Source organism: Pantherophis guttatus, chromosome 2 (assembly GCF_059756535.1).
Source record: "Pantherophis guttatus breed Tessera chromosome 2, ASM5975653v1, whole genome shotgun sequence".
Taxonomy (NCBI): Eukaryota; Metazoa; Chordata; class Lepidosauria; order Squamata; family Colubridae; genus Pantherophis; species Pantherophis guttatus.
In genome coordinates this window covers 122,940,880-122,957,146 of record NC_142064.1, presented here as the reverse complement: position 1 = coordinate 122,957,146, position 16,267 = coordinate 122,940,880, and the positions used below count along the sequence as shown (strand labels likewise).

At 38.8% G+C, this 16,267-nt stretch overlaps 1 protein-coding gene across 1 annotated transcript; it reads left to right on the top strand.

The window, feature by feature from the left end:
• The first annotated feature begins 11,004 nt into the window (after positions 1-11,004).
• Positions 11,005-13,827, top strand: LOC132709507 (lysozyme C, milk isozyme-like). The gene is made up of 4 exons (XM_060683376.2): positions 11,005-11,277; positions 11,468-11,629; positions 12,436-12,514; positions 13,548-13,827. The coding sequence occupies exons 1-4, from the start codon at positions 11,142-11,144 to the stop codon at positions 13,612-13,614; spliced, it is 444 nt and encodes a 147-aa protein (XP_060539359.2). The 5' UTR covers positions 11,005-11,141; the 3' UTR covers positions 13,615-13,827.
• Positions 13,828-16,267: the final 2,440 nt, after the last annotated feature.

Sequence of the window (16,267 nt, the reverse complement as noted above, 5' to 3'; positions counted from 1 at the left end):
GCTACTGGTTAACATTTTTTTACTACCGGTTCTCCAGAACAGGTAATTAAAAATGCTTTAAAAAGTAAAAAAAAAAAAGTTCCAAAGATCGCGCGTCACTCAGCTGATCCTTGGAACTTTTTTTTTTTTTCTATTTAGGCATTTTTTACTACCAGTTCTCCGGAACCGGTAGTAAAAATGCTTTTAAAAGGTAAAAAAAAGGCTCCGACGATCACAGCTGTGGTGCGCGATCGTCAGAGCCTTTTTTTTTTACTTTTACTCAGCCGAATAGGTTGTAAAAAATGTGGAGCAGGGTTGAAATGTACTTACCTTTTCTATAGGCTTGCAGATGTGCATGCTTCTGCAGATGCGCAGATGGTCAAAACTGGGACATGACGATGTCCTGGTTTGGGGGGGGCGGAGCCTCCCACCGGCGGAGCTACCAGTTCTCTGAACTATCTGCTGCCGGTGCTACAGGCTCCCACAAGCCGGATAGAGCCAGCAGCATTTCGTCCCTGGAGTGGAGGACTCTTCTCGTGAAATATTTCTGGAGTTGGATTTGGAGTTGCCAATTGTTTGACCAGTCAAGGTCTCTTTGTAGGGCAGCAGCATTGTTGGTGGTGTTGAATAGTTTTATATCATCAGCGAAGAGAACGCAGTTGCTTACAAAATGATCGCAAAGATCATTTATGTAAAGTATAAAGATTGTGGGTCAGAGGTGGTATTCAGCAGGTTCTGACTAGTTCTGGAGAACTGGTAGTGGAAATTTTGAGTAGTTCGGAGAACCAGTAAATACCACCTCTGACCGGCCCCGCCCCCATCTATTCTCTACCTAGCCAGTTTCTCAAGCTGTGACTATAAAACCCAGTAGCCATCCTGGAAAAAGCAGATATCATCTTCCAAGGAGCTGCAGCAATGAAGGCATTAGTGCTCACCCTCCTCTTCCTCCTCATTGCGGCCAGTGAAGCCAAATTATATTCCAAATGTGAACTGGCTTCCTGTCGGAAGTGTGGTGGCCATAATATCCTGCAGCCCTAATATCCTGGATGGATATTATGGCTACAGTTTGAACAACTGTGAGTTTACTCAATCTTTTTCTCCACTTTCGCAAGTTGACGGATTGCAAGACGGATGCAAAATGGGGAACTTCCTTCCCAGAATGAGTTCATCCAGACCACCCAATGAATAAAAAGCTCTGTTCAATTTTCTTAGAATGGTAAAATATGCTTTTGTCCCATCCCAAATGTCTCAGAAGATCTCCCTGCACTAACACCCTTAGCTTTAAGAGGGTGATCAATATCCACTTCATTGCCTGTTTTCACAACAGCAGAATGGGAGTGTGCTTAGACCACTTCGGTTTTTGTATTTTCACAATCACTGGCTTAGATTTCTTCTCTTCAGAATAGGGTTTATTCATGCCAGGATAAGCATCGCCTGAAATGAAAGATATTTCAGATTTCCCCAAATCATTTCAATTCAGGATACGGTTGAAGGAGCTATCACAGAAGATTTTCCACATTTGTGGTAGTGCACAATACTTAGAGCACACTAGACCAAACTAGCTCTCCATCCACAATGTAAGAGGTAGCTTGCCTGGCAGAGCCACCTGATCCCAACTTCACTAAAATTAATCAATATCTTGCCAGAGAGAGGGGGGGGTTAAGGGCAACAAATTCAGCACCAGAACACCACCTAGCTAAGGAACCCAATTCTCTGCTTTCTGTCAGAGAAATCTGGTTCCTGGACTCCAGTGAGACAATTCTTCTCTCACCCCTTTCCAAGAGTGCAGTGAGACTGCCAGGAAGCCTGCGTATCCAGCATATTCAGCTCCAGAGAGAAAAAAGATCCTAGCATTCTATACTTTCCATCTAATTTAAAATCTCTTTAAACACAGAGTCAACATTAGGGTTAGCAACCAGCTGGGACAGGTAGCAGAAGAATTTGGCCAATGGCCTTTTAAACATCTGATCCCAGGAACGAGCTCCCATGGGATCAGAGATCTGGTAGGAAAAGAACATAGTAGTGAGAGAAGCAGAGAGAGAGATACCGTGTTTTCCCAAAAATAAGACCCTGTCTTATATCTTTTTGAACCCTGAAATAAGCACTTGGCCTTATTGCCATGCGCTCAAAAACCTGATTGGGCTTATTATCAGGGGACGTCTTGTTTTGGGGGAAACAAGGTAGTTTGTGAAGCCTCCAATCATAGGATGAATAGGAAAAGGGGCTGCAGCAGCAGATCATTACGTGGAAAACCCTTAAGCCTAAAAGCAAAGCATAAAAATGTTATATGCTCAATAATCACAATTATTTAGAATTTACTCTGATACGTGCGATTCTCAAGCATTCTAAGATTTTGGATAGAATTTTGTGAACTTTTTAGTACTAACTTAATTCTCCAGATCTTAACTGCCCTGGGCAATGGCTGGCATGGACTCTGGCAAGGTTATGTGGGAGTCCAAACTATAATGAGCAGTAGTGGCATGTAAACTTTATTATAAGGAATATAACTAAACCAATTGTAGTTCTTTTCATTTTAACCTGGAAAGAAGATTAACAATTAAGAAAGAAAATCAAAGAAGAGGAAAAGTGAGCGAACGAGAGTTGCCATTAGCTCACCTTCCTCAATCTCTCCAAGGAGACTTACAATACATCATCTGAAATTGTCAAAGAAACAAACATATGTGTGATCAACAAAGGCATACATTATGCTTATTTTTAATTTGTATTCTTATTTTTAGGGTTGCCTGGAAAAACAACTGCAAAGGAAAAGATCTGTCACAGTGAACCCGTGGCTGCTGGTTCTGAGATTGATGATCCTGCATTTCTTTTCCTCCTCCTGTGATGAAAATGATATTATTCCTTATATAACCACATAGAACAGTTTGATTTTATTCTTGCACTCCACACATTGGGAACAATGAATTTCTTTGCACACAAATGATGATTTTTAAATGGTTTATGGGTGGAAAAGAGGGAAAGACCTTGCTTTTTAAAATTGCTTCAATAAAATGAGTATTGCGCATTATCCCCTTCTCTGTTTCGTGCTTTATTTCCTTTCATCCTTCATTATTACAACATAATTGAACTGGCTACCAATCATTCTTATGGCAAAGCTGATTTGCAAATGATAGAAGCAGTGGTGGGTTGCTACCAGTTTGCCCTGGTAATAATCTTCAAAAATTATTTCATGCTTTATTTATTTCTTTTTCATCGTTCATTATTCCTACATAATTGACCTGGTTACCAATCATTTCTATTGAAGAGCAGACCTGTGCAATGAAATGGATCATTGATTCAAAGCTTGATGTCACTTAACAAAGAACCAGATGCATCTCTTCACACCATATTAGTAAGGTATCTTGAAATTCTTATATGAAAACCCTAGACTGGCATCCAATACAGATTCTGTGGTTAACCTCCTGTTTTATTAAGGATTTTGCATTTGCTCCATAATATAAGAAAAACTCATTCCGAATTTAAAAATTGGTGGCTATCTTCTTCCTATTCATTCACCTGCCAAATAAGACAGCTTCCAAACAAGAGGGCAACAGCAGCAGATTAATGATACAGGCCAAATTACTGTGACTTCTGCTGTTCCGAGGTCTAGATCTCATCTTCTCACAAAGTCTGGATATGCTTTTCTGTTAAATCTAATCTATTCTGTGCCTCCTCAATTCCAGGATGTAGTCATTGTCCATCTGTGATACCTGAACATGCAGATACTTGGAGAATACTAAGCAAGATTCAATTTGTAAAATCTTCCAGTCTGTAATAATTTCAGCTAGAAAGAATGCAGATTCCTTTTTGAGATTTCACTCAATGGGATTTGCCGTACTGCATTCTAGTGAGAACTGAGGGCCAAGCTAATCTATATTTCAAGGACCCAGCGTAAGGAGGATTCAGCTGTTAATTTCAGCAGAACTAGATATGTCTTCAGTCTTAATTTCCCATAGGCAAATGCAGGGGTGGGTTCTAAATTTTTTTACTACCGGTTCTGTGGGCGTGGCTTATTTTGTGGGCGTGGTTTGATGGTCATGTGACAAACGATTATTTAGGATTTAGCAGAGGTACTGGTCTACCAGGCTTTTAAACTGCTTGCAGAGCCATACCGATCTACCCATTTGTTTTTGAAGCATACTGGTCTACCACCACACTGCCTTTTACCACTGATCAGCTGTAGGGCAGCCCTTTGAAGTGCCATGGCAAGAGTTTAAACAGTTTTTTGCCACTCTGCCACCACCAAGAGCATCGGAAACTGCTTTCAGGCAGCTTGGCCTCAATTGCCAATCTACCACCACCGAGCGGTTTACAAAGAGTGGATTGGTTCTAGCCGATCAGTTGGGAGGCTTCTTGGCTTCTCAATTTAAAACTAAGGTGTCTTGTTTTTTCTTTCTCTTCTTTGTCAAGTGAGCCCTGATTTTTTCCTTCTAGCCAATCAGCTGGGACTCAGGAGGCAGCGAATAGATTGGGGAGGGGCCAGGCAGAAGTGATATTTAAAGGTTCTCTAAACTACTCAAAATTTCACAAGAAACGGGGAGAACCGGTAACAATCCACCACTGGCCAAATGTAGCCACATTTTGTTCCCAAAGACCTCCAAATCTGTGTCACAATAACTCAGGACGACTGGTGGCTCTTGCTGGAGATTTTGGAAGCTATTTATCTGAATAAAATCTTTTTATGTATTTATGTGTTTGTTTGTTTGTTTGTTTGTTTGTTTGTTTGTTTGTCAAGCATATATAAGATAACAGATATAAGTATAAACATGATTATGAATACAGGAAATGGATATGAATAAATGGGGACAGTAGGACAGGGATAGTAGGCACCTTGGTGTGTTTATGCATGCCCCTTACAGACCTCTTAGGATTGAGGTGAGATCAACAGTAGACAGTCTAAGGTTAAAGTTATGGGGGTTTGGGGATGAAACCACAGAGTCAGGTAATGCATTCCAGGCATTGACCACTCTGTTGCTGAAGTCGTATTTTCTGCAATCGAGTTTGGAGTGGTTTACCTTAAGTTTGTATCTATTGTTTGTATCTATCTATTGTGTGCTTGTGTATTATTGTGTTTGAAGCTTAAGTAATCATTAATAGGTAGGACATTGTAGCAGATAATTTTGTGCACTACGCTTACGTCGGACTGAAGGCAGCATAGTTCTAAGTTGCCTAAGCCCAAAATTTCAAGCCTGGTGGTATAAGCAGGAGTGAAATGCTTCCTGTTCAGTCCGGTTCACCCAAACCGGTAGTAAAAAAGGCTACTGGTTAACATTTTTTACTACCAGTTCTCCAGAACTGGTAGTTAAAAATGCTTTAAAAAGTAAAAAAAAAAAAAGTTCCAAAGATCGCGCATCACTCAGCTGATCCTTGGAACTTTTTTTTTTACTATTTAGGCATTTTTTTACTACCAGTTCTCCGGAACCACTAGTAAAAATGCTTTTAAAAGGTAAAAAAAAAGGCTCCGACGATCACAGCTGTGGTGCGCGATCGTCAGAGCCTTTTTTTTTTACTTTTACTCAGCCGAACAGGTTGTAAAAAATGTGGAGCAGGGTTGAAATGTACTTACCTTTTCTATAGGCTTGCAGATGTGCATGCTTCTGCAGATGCGCAGATCGTCAAAACTGGGACATGATGATGTCCTGGTTTCGGGGGGGCGGAGCCTCCCACCGGCGGAGCTACCAGCTCTCTGAATTATCTGCTGCTGGTGCTACAGGCTCCCACAAGCCGGATAGAGCTGGCAGCATTTCACCCCTAGAGTGGAGGACTCTTCTCGTGAAATATTTCTGGACTCGCTCAATTGTATTAATGTCTGATATGCAGTGCGGATTCCAGACAGATAAGCTGTATTTGAGAATTGGTCTAGCAAGGGTTTTATATGCCCTAGTCTGAAGTACAATATTATAGGAGAAGAAGGTTCGCAAGATTAGATTAACAACTCTTAATGCCTTTTTGGCAATGCTGTTACAGTGGGCTCTGGCACTTAGATCATTAGAGATGAGTATCCAAGGTCCTTGACAGAGTGAGGGTCATCTACGAGCTCATAGCCACCCAGCTTGTATTTGGTGTTCTGATTTTTTTTGCCAATGTGTAAGGCACAACATTTGTTGGTTGAGATTTGAAGTTGCCAATTGTTTGACCAGTCAAGGTCTCTTTGTAGGGCAGCAGCATTGTTGGTGGTGTTGAATAGTTTTATATCATCAGCGAAGAGAATGCAGTTGCTTACAATATGATTGCAAAGATCATTTATGTAAAGTATAAAGATTGTGGGTCAGAGGTGGTATTCAGCAGGTTCTGACCAGTTCTGGAGAACTGGTAGTGGAAATTTTGAGTAGTTCGGAGAACCAATAAATACCACCTCTGACTGGCCCCGCCCCCATCTATTCTCTGCCTCCTGAGTCACAGCTGATCGGGAGGAAATGGGGATTTTGCAGTAACCTTCCCCTGGAGTGGGGAGGGAATGGAGATTTTACAGTACCCTTCCCCTGCCACGCCCACTAAGTCACGCCCACCAAGCCATGCCCATAGAACTGGTAGTAAAAAATTTTGTAAAAATATCTAGTGTTAGATATTAAGTCAACAGAAATCATGCCCAATATTTGGGCAGATCATAATCCATTAGAGGTTAAATGGGAATGTATGCACAAGAGAAGAAATACAAGATGGAGATTAAATAATCAATTTCTAAAGGACAAGCAAAATGTTGAGAAAGTAAAAAAAAGAATTAAATCTATTTTTTGAAGTAAATGAAAAGGAAGTAACATCTCGAGGTATCATATGGGGATACAATGAAAGCGTATATAAGAGGACTAGCAATATCGTATAGTGCACATAGGAATAAGGAAAGAAGAGAGAGGCAGAAGGCATTGATAGAAGAATTAGGGAAAGCTGAGAGGGAACTACAATATAAACCAGATAATAAGGTTGTTAAAGAAAATTGGATGGTTATACGGCACAAATTAAATGTTATGGATCAAGAGGAATTGGCATACAAAATGAAACAAACCAAACAATATTATTTTGAAAATGCAAACAAACCGGGCAGGTGGCTGTCATATAGGTTAAAAAAAGAAAAAGAGAAAGGCATAATTCATCAATTGGAAGACCCGGAAGGCCACCTTAACAATAAACAGGAAGATAAATTGGAGATTGCCCGAGAGTATTATGCGGCTCTGTATACGGAAGAACAAATTCCTAATGAAAAGGTGGTCCAATACTTGTCAAAAGAAAGTCTTCCAAAAATCGGGGAAGAGGATAAAGAAATACTTAATAAAGAAATAACGATGACAGAATTAAGGATGGTAATATCAAAACTTAAAAAGAACAAATCCCCAGGCCCAGATGGACTTCCAGGGGAATTTTACAAAAATTCGGATTTGGAGGAAATTTTATTACCAAAGTTGTTAGAAATTTATAATGAGGCCCTAACAGAATCCAAAATTCCAGAATCATGGAGAGAGGCGTATATTACTCTCCTCCAAAAAGAAGGAGAAGACCCAAAATTAATTAAAAATTATAGACCAATCTCCCTCCTGAATACGGACTACAAAATCTATATGGGTATTTTAGCAGGAAGGCTAAAAATAATTTTGAATAAATTAATACACAGTGATCAAAATGGATTCCTTCCTGGGAGGCAAATCAGGAATAATACAAGGATGATAATAGACATATTGGAATACTATGAGGAACACCCGAATAAAGAAATGGCATTGGTCTTTGTCGATGCCCAAAAGGCATTCGACAATTTTAATTGGCAATTTATGAAACAACAAGTTATCCAAATGGAATTCGGATCAAATTTTGTCAATACGATATCCACAATCTATCAAAAACAAAAGGCCAACATATTACTGAATGGAGAATTAACTAAGGCTTTTCAAATTAGAAAAGGGGTCCGACAAGGGTGCCCTCTATCCCCACTTCTATTTATTCTAGCATTAGAAGTATTCTTGAGAAAGATTAGGAACAATAATGAAATAAAGGGTTTGACAATCAGAAAAGAGATATATAAGACACAGGCATTTGCAGATGATGTGGTGTTAATCATGGAAGAACCATTAGAATCAGGCACTAAAATTCTGGAAGAATTGGGCAAGTATGGGGAGGTAGCAGGCCTTAAAGTAAATAAATCCAAAACTAAATTATTAACAAAAAACATGACAGAGGTAAGGAAAAAAGAACTGGAAGAATCAATGGAGATCAAAACCGCCAAGAAGGTAAAATACCTGGGAGTCTGGATTTCATCAAAGTGCTCGGCCCTCAGAGAGGATAATTATTTACCATTGATTAGAAATATCAAACAGGAGCTGGAAAAGTGGGGAAGACTACAGATATCATTATTAGGCAGAATCGCGGCAATAAAAATGAGCATTTTACCCAAGTTATTGTATCTATTCCGAACGGTCCCTGTTAAATTAGATAAAAAAAATTTTTTGGAGCTCAACAGTATCATCAGGAAATTTATTTGGGAGGGAAAGAAACCAAGGATTGCAATTAGGAATTTACAGGACAAGAAGGAAAGAGGGGGCTTCAGATTACCTAAATGGGAGTTATATCAAAAAGCTGCAAACCTAATATGGCTGAAAGAATGGGCAACCCTGAGAAATAAAAGACTGTTAACTTTAGAAGGGTATGATCTCCAGAAGGGTTGGCATGCATATCTCTGGGATACTGGGAAGAAGATAAAAACTTATTTCCATAGACATAAAATAAGGGAGATATTGATACAAATATGGGGAGAGATGAGACAGAAGCACTATAGGAAAATTCCGAGATGGCTTTCCACCATGGAGGCTATAATATATCCAAATATACTAGAAATAGGTAAAACGGTCAGATACAATGAATTATTAGATGGGGGAGGGAACCTTAAAACAAGAGAAGAATTGATGGAAGAAGGTATTTCTATAGATTGGTGGCCATATAACCAAATTAAATCTAGATATAAAAAAGATAAGGAGGAATTTGGCATTGAAACGAGCATAAATGGATTTGACAAGATATGGATGGGTACGGACGACAAAATTCTAGCTAAATTGTATAATTACTTATTGGAGTACGATATGGCAGAGGAAGTAGTTAAAGAACCGATGTTAGCATGGGCCAAAAACATAGGACAGAATATAAATCTGAACGAATGGGATTCAATATGGAATAATAATCTTAAAATGACAAAGGCGACGGCTTACAAGGAAAACCAATACAAGCTGTTTTATAGATGGCATATGGCCCCAGCCAGGATAGCGAAGATCTACCCCAATTCGAGCCCTAAATGTTGGAAATGTGACCATCAGCAGGGTACTTTTTACCATTGCTGGTGGACATGTAATCAGGCACAAAAATTCTGGAGGATGATATGGATGTGGATTAGAGAAATAATAAAAGAAAATTTTGATTTCGACCCAAAAGCCTTTCTCTTGGGAATTTTGAAAACTGAATATGCAAAAAAGAAAAAGTATTTAATTATACATATTCTGACAGCCGCTAGAATTTCCTTTGCCCAGTATTGGAAAGAAAAACAAATACCACCTCAAGAACATGTTATTGGAAAAATATTGGAGTGCGCCGAAATGAACAAATTGACTTTAGAAATTAATGACAGAGAAGATTCGGAATTTTATAGCGTGTGGGACATGTGGTACGAATGGATGGGGAAAAGAAATAAAGAAGGAAATAGAGGTTAAATATCAACTAATTAACAAAATCTATATGAATAGTATTATATTTAGCCTTAGAGAGTTGAGTACTATTATCTTGAAGTGCTTTGAAATTAAATCTAGCTTTAAGAAACAATATCAAACGAAAAGACAAGTAATAATGCATGTAGATGTATATATGTATATAATTGCACCAATGAACCGAAAATGTACCGATTGTATCACTATATGTTATAATAAAAATCAAATTAAAAAAAAAAAAAGAACTGGTAGTAAAAAATTTTGAATCCTACCACTGGTGTGGATCCTAAAATGCTGCCTTAGGGACACCACTGTTAATAGGTGCAGGGTCAGATCAGAAATATGCCAATCCTGTTAGATATTATTAGATAGACAGATAAAATTGGAGATCAGGCATCCTGTGACCACATAGAGTTTTTGCAGATAAAAACCAGTACCTTGAATTCCCCCAGAAACCAAGTGGCAATTAACTAACCCCATTCCTGCCTCTGCTGCCCACTTCCGGACCAGATCTGGCTCCTGGATAGCCTTCCGGGAAGAGCCTGTGTAGAGTCAGAGTCAGCCTGTAGTGAACCATACCGTGAATAATTTACAAAACCCGGTTGCAGAATTCAGCAATTTCAGATCATGATGGAGAAAAATATATATATCTCACCACGGCCACAAGCCAAACAAATTAAATTAAATTTTAAATTAAAAGAATTCAAGATCATGTTTCAGAAAGTTTTTAATAAAGCATCCTGTTAAGAGTGACAAGTTGCTAGAAGGTATGAATTCATTGTGCATCCATGTCAGATTCTCCTATAAGAGCAGAAAATACAAAACTAGAGCCTCATCCTCATCTTTCTCCCTCTCCCTCTTTATGTGCCCTCAAGGAGGATAATAAGGCAATAAAACCAAACTGAAATAATACAGTTCTCTGAGTAATTTCAGTATGTTGCATTTCTCCGCAAACTTCATGAGACCAAAAAATATGCACTGAAACTAGAGTTGTATTGAAACAACCAGACAGAAATCACAACCAAATGAGAGAGAGGAATGTCTTTGGGATGGGGGTCGCAAAAAATCAAGAAGGCAGCAGTCACCACACAATAAAAGCCCTCTTCCTTTTTCACATATGTCACATGCAAAACACATAAAAAATGATGGGGCTTTAATCATGCAATTGGAACCATCACTTGTTCAATTTTGACACGTCATTCCCTTTGACCCAGGATCCCTCAGAGAGCTAAAAATGCTTTTCTCACTCTTTTAAAAAAATTGGTTTAGCTTCTTATGTAATTAAAAATGAGAGTTAAAAATATTTTTTTTCTTCCTCTTTCTCCTCAAGACCCTCTTCTGATCCGTTATTGCTTCAACTTTGGGAATTACTATTGCCACATACTTTGTTGTCAATCTCTCCTGAGTTTCCACTTTCACAAGCTGTGACTATAAAATCCAATAGCCGCACTGGAGAAGTCAGACATCCTCCTCTGAGAAGTTGTAGCAATGAAGGCCCTATTGCTCACTCTCCTCTTCCTCCTCATTGCAGCCAATGAAGCCAAAGTATTTACCAAATGTGAACTGGCTTCACTTCTGAAAAGGGAGGGGATGGATGGATATCAAGGCTCCAAATTGGGCGACTGTGAGTTTACTTTTTCTATCTCTCTATTTTAGCCTGGTTCAGGTTTTCAAGAGGAATGGGTCCTTGGATCCTTCCTTGGTTGAGGGAAGAATGATTGAAGATGGTTAAATATCCTGTGTAAGAAACCAGGTTAACTTTTAATTTATAACAATAACGTTTTATACTCCTTTCCTTGTTTGCTTTCTTCCAGGGATGTGTATGGCCTATCATGAGAGCAGATTCAACACCCAAGCTGTGGGGCCACCAAACTCTGATGGCAGTCGTGACTATGGGATTTTCCAGATAAACAGCCGCTGGTGGTGCAATAATAACCAGGGCCCTACAGCTAATGGCTGTCATAAGCCTTGCAGTGGTAAGACACCTAGTGTAGGGAAGAAATTATCTTGATGAAGGAATACAAGAGTTGTTAGGAGAACTGTTAGGGTTTTAGTCCTTCTTCCCCTTTATTGCTCTTTATACTTGTTCAATTTTGTCCAGTGCTTCATGAAGTTTGGCATTAAATCATTCTGTCTCTCAAAGTAGTTTCAAGTTCCTGATTGGGTTACCTGTGATGGTATCTAGCCACCATATTTTCTGTTGGCCTCTTAGCCTTCCTCAATCTGCTCCTCCACTTTGTACTCCATTTCCCAAATTCTCACAAATCTTTTAACTTCCTTTTCACAGCCATATCTCACTTTGTGCCTCCAAACACCACCTACCACAACATTAGTCAATGACTTGCCCAGAGGCAAAAGTTAAAGGCAGCCGTAGAACTCCAACTAGCAAGGAACCTGATCTAGTGCTCTCTGCCCTTTGTCAGAGAAATCTGGTGAGACAATTCTTCTCTCACTCCTATCCAAGAGTGCAGAAAGACTGTCGGGAAATCTGCATATTCAGCTCCAGAGGGAAAACAGATTCCCAGTGTTCTACACTTTTCAGACTTGTTACTCTACACAGTTAGAGGTTGAGAAATGGCATTTCATACTCTACACCAGCTGTATAAAAAGTAGCTTACACTGTTAAAGAAGTGAATGCATTACATAATAAATTTTGAGGTTCTACAACTAAAATGCCGCTTGGGTAAGAAACTGCCTTAAATAGAAATATTATGCAAGTCTTTGGAAAAAAATTTTTGAAACATCTGGGTTGGGACATATTTTAATTTGTCTTTCCTGGCAGCTTTCTTAAATGATGACATCACAGATGATATTATTTGTGCTAAGAGAATTGTGCGTGATCCCCAAAAGATGGATGCCTGGTAAGTCAATCTTTCATTAACGCCTTCCACTTGTAATGTTGGGTAGCAATTGAATTGTCTTGAAAGTTAATTATCTTTCTTTACATTATTGTACAACTTTTGACCTTGATGGTAAAATACAATTTCTGAATATGGAAATGTGTATTTTTCTTGCTAGAGGGGTTTGTTGATACCTATTATAGCTGGATAATTTCTTCCCAGTAATTTCCCATCCATTATCCACTTTTGTGCTTCTCCCTTGTTTTAAAATCTTTTATCACAAGTTCAGCATTGGGGTTTGGTACCAAGTTGGGGCAAGTAGCAGAAGAATTTGGCAGATGGCCTTTTAAACACCAGGACTCTGATCCCATGAAGGAGCTCCACAGGATCAGAGAACTGGTAGATAAAGAATGCAGTGAGAGAAACAGGGGGAGATAATTTGTGAAGCCTCCAATCCTAAATTGAATAGGAAAGGGGGCTGCAGCAGCAAATGGTTAGATGGAAAACCGTTAAGATGGGAATGTAGAACCAAACAATAATGCTATTATGTGGTCAAAACTTAAGAATAATTTAAAAGTTGTTTTGCTGTATGCCTTTCTGAGGGATTCTAGGATATGGGGTAGGATTTTGTGAGCCCTCTGGTGATCACCAAAGACTTTGGGTGGGAACTCCTAGGATATGTGGGAACCAAAGTATCTCTTGGGCATTACTGGTCATATAGGCTTTATTGTGACAAATAGAAAGTCAGGAGTATTTTAGCTAAAACAAAAAAAGTGTTGGATTTTAGCCTGGAATTCATTGACAAACCAGCAAAGGAACTTTATCAATCAATCAATAAGAAAGATGAATGAAAGATAGTTGCCACTAACTCACTTGGAAAGTCCTGTCTCCTGCTTGAGCGGGGGCCAGGGGGGAGTTGGATTAGAAAACCTCCAAGGTCCCTTCCAATTCTGTTCTTCTCATATTCTGTTACTCTTGAAGTAGATTTACATAATCAAACAAACCACTCCTGCATGTGGTTTGGAAAGACATGCAATATTCTTCTTACTTCTAGGGTTGCCTGGAGGAACCACTGCAAAGGAAGAGATCTGTCAGAATGGACTCGTGGCTGCCGGCTCTGAGATGGATAATCCTGCATTTCTCTTCTGCATTTCCCTTCCTCCTCCTGTCATGAAAATGATACTACTTCTTATACCGTATAACCAATCTTTCATAATGCGTGTACCCCAGAAGTTGGGAAGAACAAGTTTCTTTGCATACAAATGATGATTTTCAATCTCTTTTAAACTCTTCAAATATTCCTTGAAAACTTTCAATAAAATGAATATTCTGCATTTTGCCATTTTCATTTCATCCTTCATTATTCTCACATAACTGAACTGGCTATTAATCTTTCCTATGGTAGGGGAGAACTGTGTAACATCACTGGTTCAAAACTTGGCATCACGTAATAGAGATCCTGATGCATCTCTTCATACAATATTAGTAAACTATCTTGAAACTGTTACATGAAAATTCTAAATTGGCAGCCAAGGCCAGACAATATCTAGGATGTACCTCCAGTTATACTGTACAGCTTGGTTTTTGCTGTACAGTATAACTGATGTCTGAATTTAGAATCTGGTTGCTATCTTACTACAATCCATTGTCCTGGCAGATACCAGAGTGTAAGAAATTGGTGGAGATAGTGTTGTTTTTGCAAAGAAAGCAATTTTTGAGAGATGTGGATTTAAAAGTTCAGTAGGACATTGGGACATTAAAGGTAAAAAGTTCAAGACTGGAAAACAGGAAGGGTCTGCCATTCTGATAAGCGAGTCAGCTTGGGCAAGCAGATTAGTTAACAGTTTTAACCACACAAGTCTAATATATAGTGGAGAGATTAATTAACCGCTTGCCTCAATTTATTATACTTATGCTGCATGGCAGTGGTGAAATCCAATTTTTTTTACTACCGGTTCTGTGGGCATGGCTTGGTGGGCATGGGGTGGCTTGGTGGGCGTGGCTTGGTAGGCATGGCAGGGGAAGAATAGTGCAAAATCTCCATTCCCACCCCACTCCAGGGGAAGGATACTGCAAAATCTCCATTCCCACCCCACTCTGGGGCCAGCCAGAGGTGATATTTGCAGGTTCCCTGAACTACTCAAAATTTCCAGAATTACCGGTTCTCCAGAACCTGTCAGAACCTGCTGGATTTCATCCCTGCTGCAAGGATTGTAAGGAAACAAGAAAGGTTAAGAAATAAAAAAGAGACAAAAGGTAATCTGGAAAAAGGGGAACTGGGAAAAGGTGAGGAAACAGATTAAGTATGGGGAGATTCATGGAGAAACAGGCATTCTGGGAAGATTGCAACCCTGTGGTCTTTGTCAAAGGGGGCTGCAGGGAGGGATTTGTGGTTTGGGCTGGAGGGAATAAAAAGTTGGAGAAATGTATTACTCAGTGTGCCTATCTACTAGCTATCCGTTCTTGCTAGGAAGTATTTTACATGCAGTAAATTGCTTGCTGCTTCATGTTCTTCATGACCCTGTCAAATTTCTGACTGGTGAGTCTGTTTCTCACAAGAGTATCCAAACAAGTAACAAGTAATGTTAGCAGATTAAATTATACAGGCCAAATTATTGCGATTTATGCTGTTCCAAAGTCCTCATTTTACCTTCTTTCAAAGTATAATGTTATTCTGTTAAATCTAGTTTAGTCAGTGTGTCATCAGTTCCAGGATGTAGTTAACAAGTCAGAAGAAGACTGCCCCAAAGTCATCCAGCTGACTAGGTACCTAAGGTGGGACCAGAACTCACCATGTCCTGGTTTCTAGTTTGGTGCCTTAACCATTATTCCAAACTAGCTGCTCTGCTTACATTATATTTAAATAGAATGACTATTTGATTTATATTCAGTCTCCTAAAACACCCCATTCTCCACCATGCTGTTTCTGCAGTGGTCTACTGCACCAGGGAAATGCAATTAGTTTCCTTTTGCGTATATAATTTTTATTCAAAGTATTAAACAAGAAGATAAAAACTAATACAAACTAATGAAAAGAAAAGAAAAAGAAAGAAAAAGAATAAAGCAAAGAGGTCAAAAAATACAAACAAAGAAAAAAGTTGAGGAAAAACAAAATGAAGAAAAATGTTATATAAGTAATATATTTTTACTTTCTAAAGTTACACGATACTCCAGATTGTTGGGGGCAATATGCTGACTTTGTAAACCGCTTAGAGAGGGCTGTAAAAGCATCATGAAGTGGTGTATGAGTCTAAGTGCTATTGCTATAATGTGAATTCAACCTTTTTGACCGTGTATTTTCCTACTGATTATCTGTATAACCAAAATTCTTAGTTATCATGTATTCTTTAACTTGTTCTTCCTCTGCTTCAAATATCAACAAGTTTGCACATTTTTATAATTACAGTTCATGTTCATCATCAAAACACAATTATATTTCAAATTCTAGCTCTCTGCTTTATACTATGCCTTTTTTTAAATCTATTTTAAATCTTTCAATGACTGTAAATGGGAAAATCATTGACAATTATATCCATCTGCTATTCATTACACTCTTGATCTGATTTTAAATTCCCCTTGAGGATTTTCCAATAAGTTTGATATGTCAGCTATTTATCTTTGCCAGTTTTCTTCCATAATATGCTTCTTGAGCTGAGAGACTTCAAGGTATTTGTTGCCAAAACCTGGGTCTATTGTATATCTTTAATATGGCATGATGAAGGGAGTTATTTTGAGGGAAGGAGAACTCTCAAAAAATTTCTCAAAGTTGGAAAA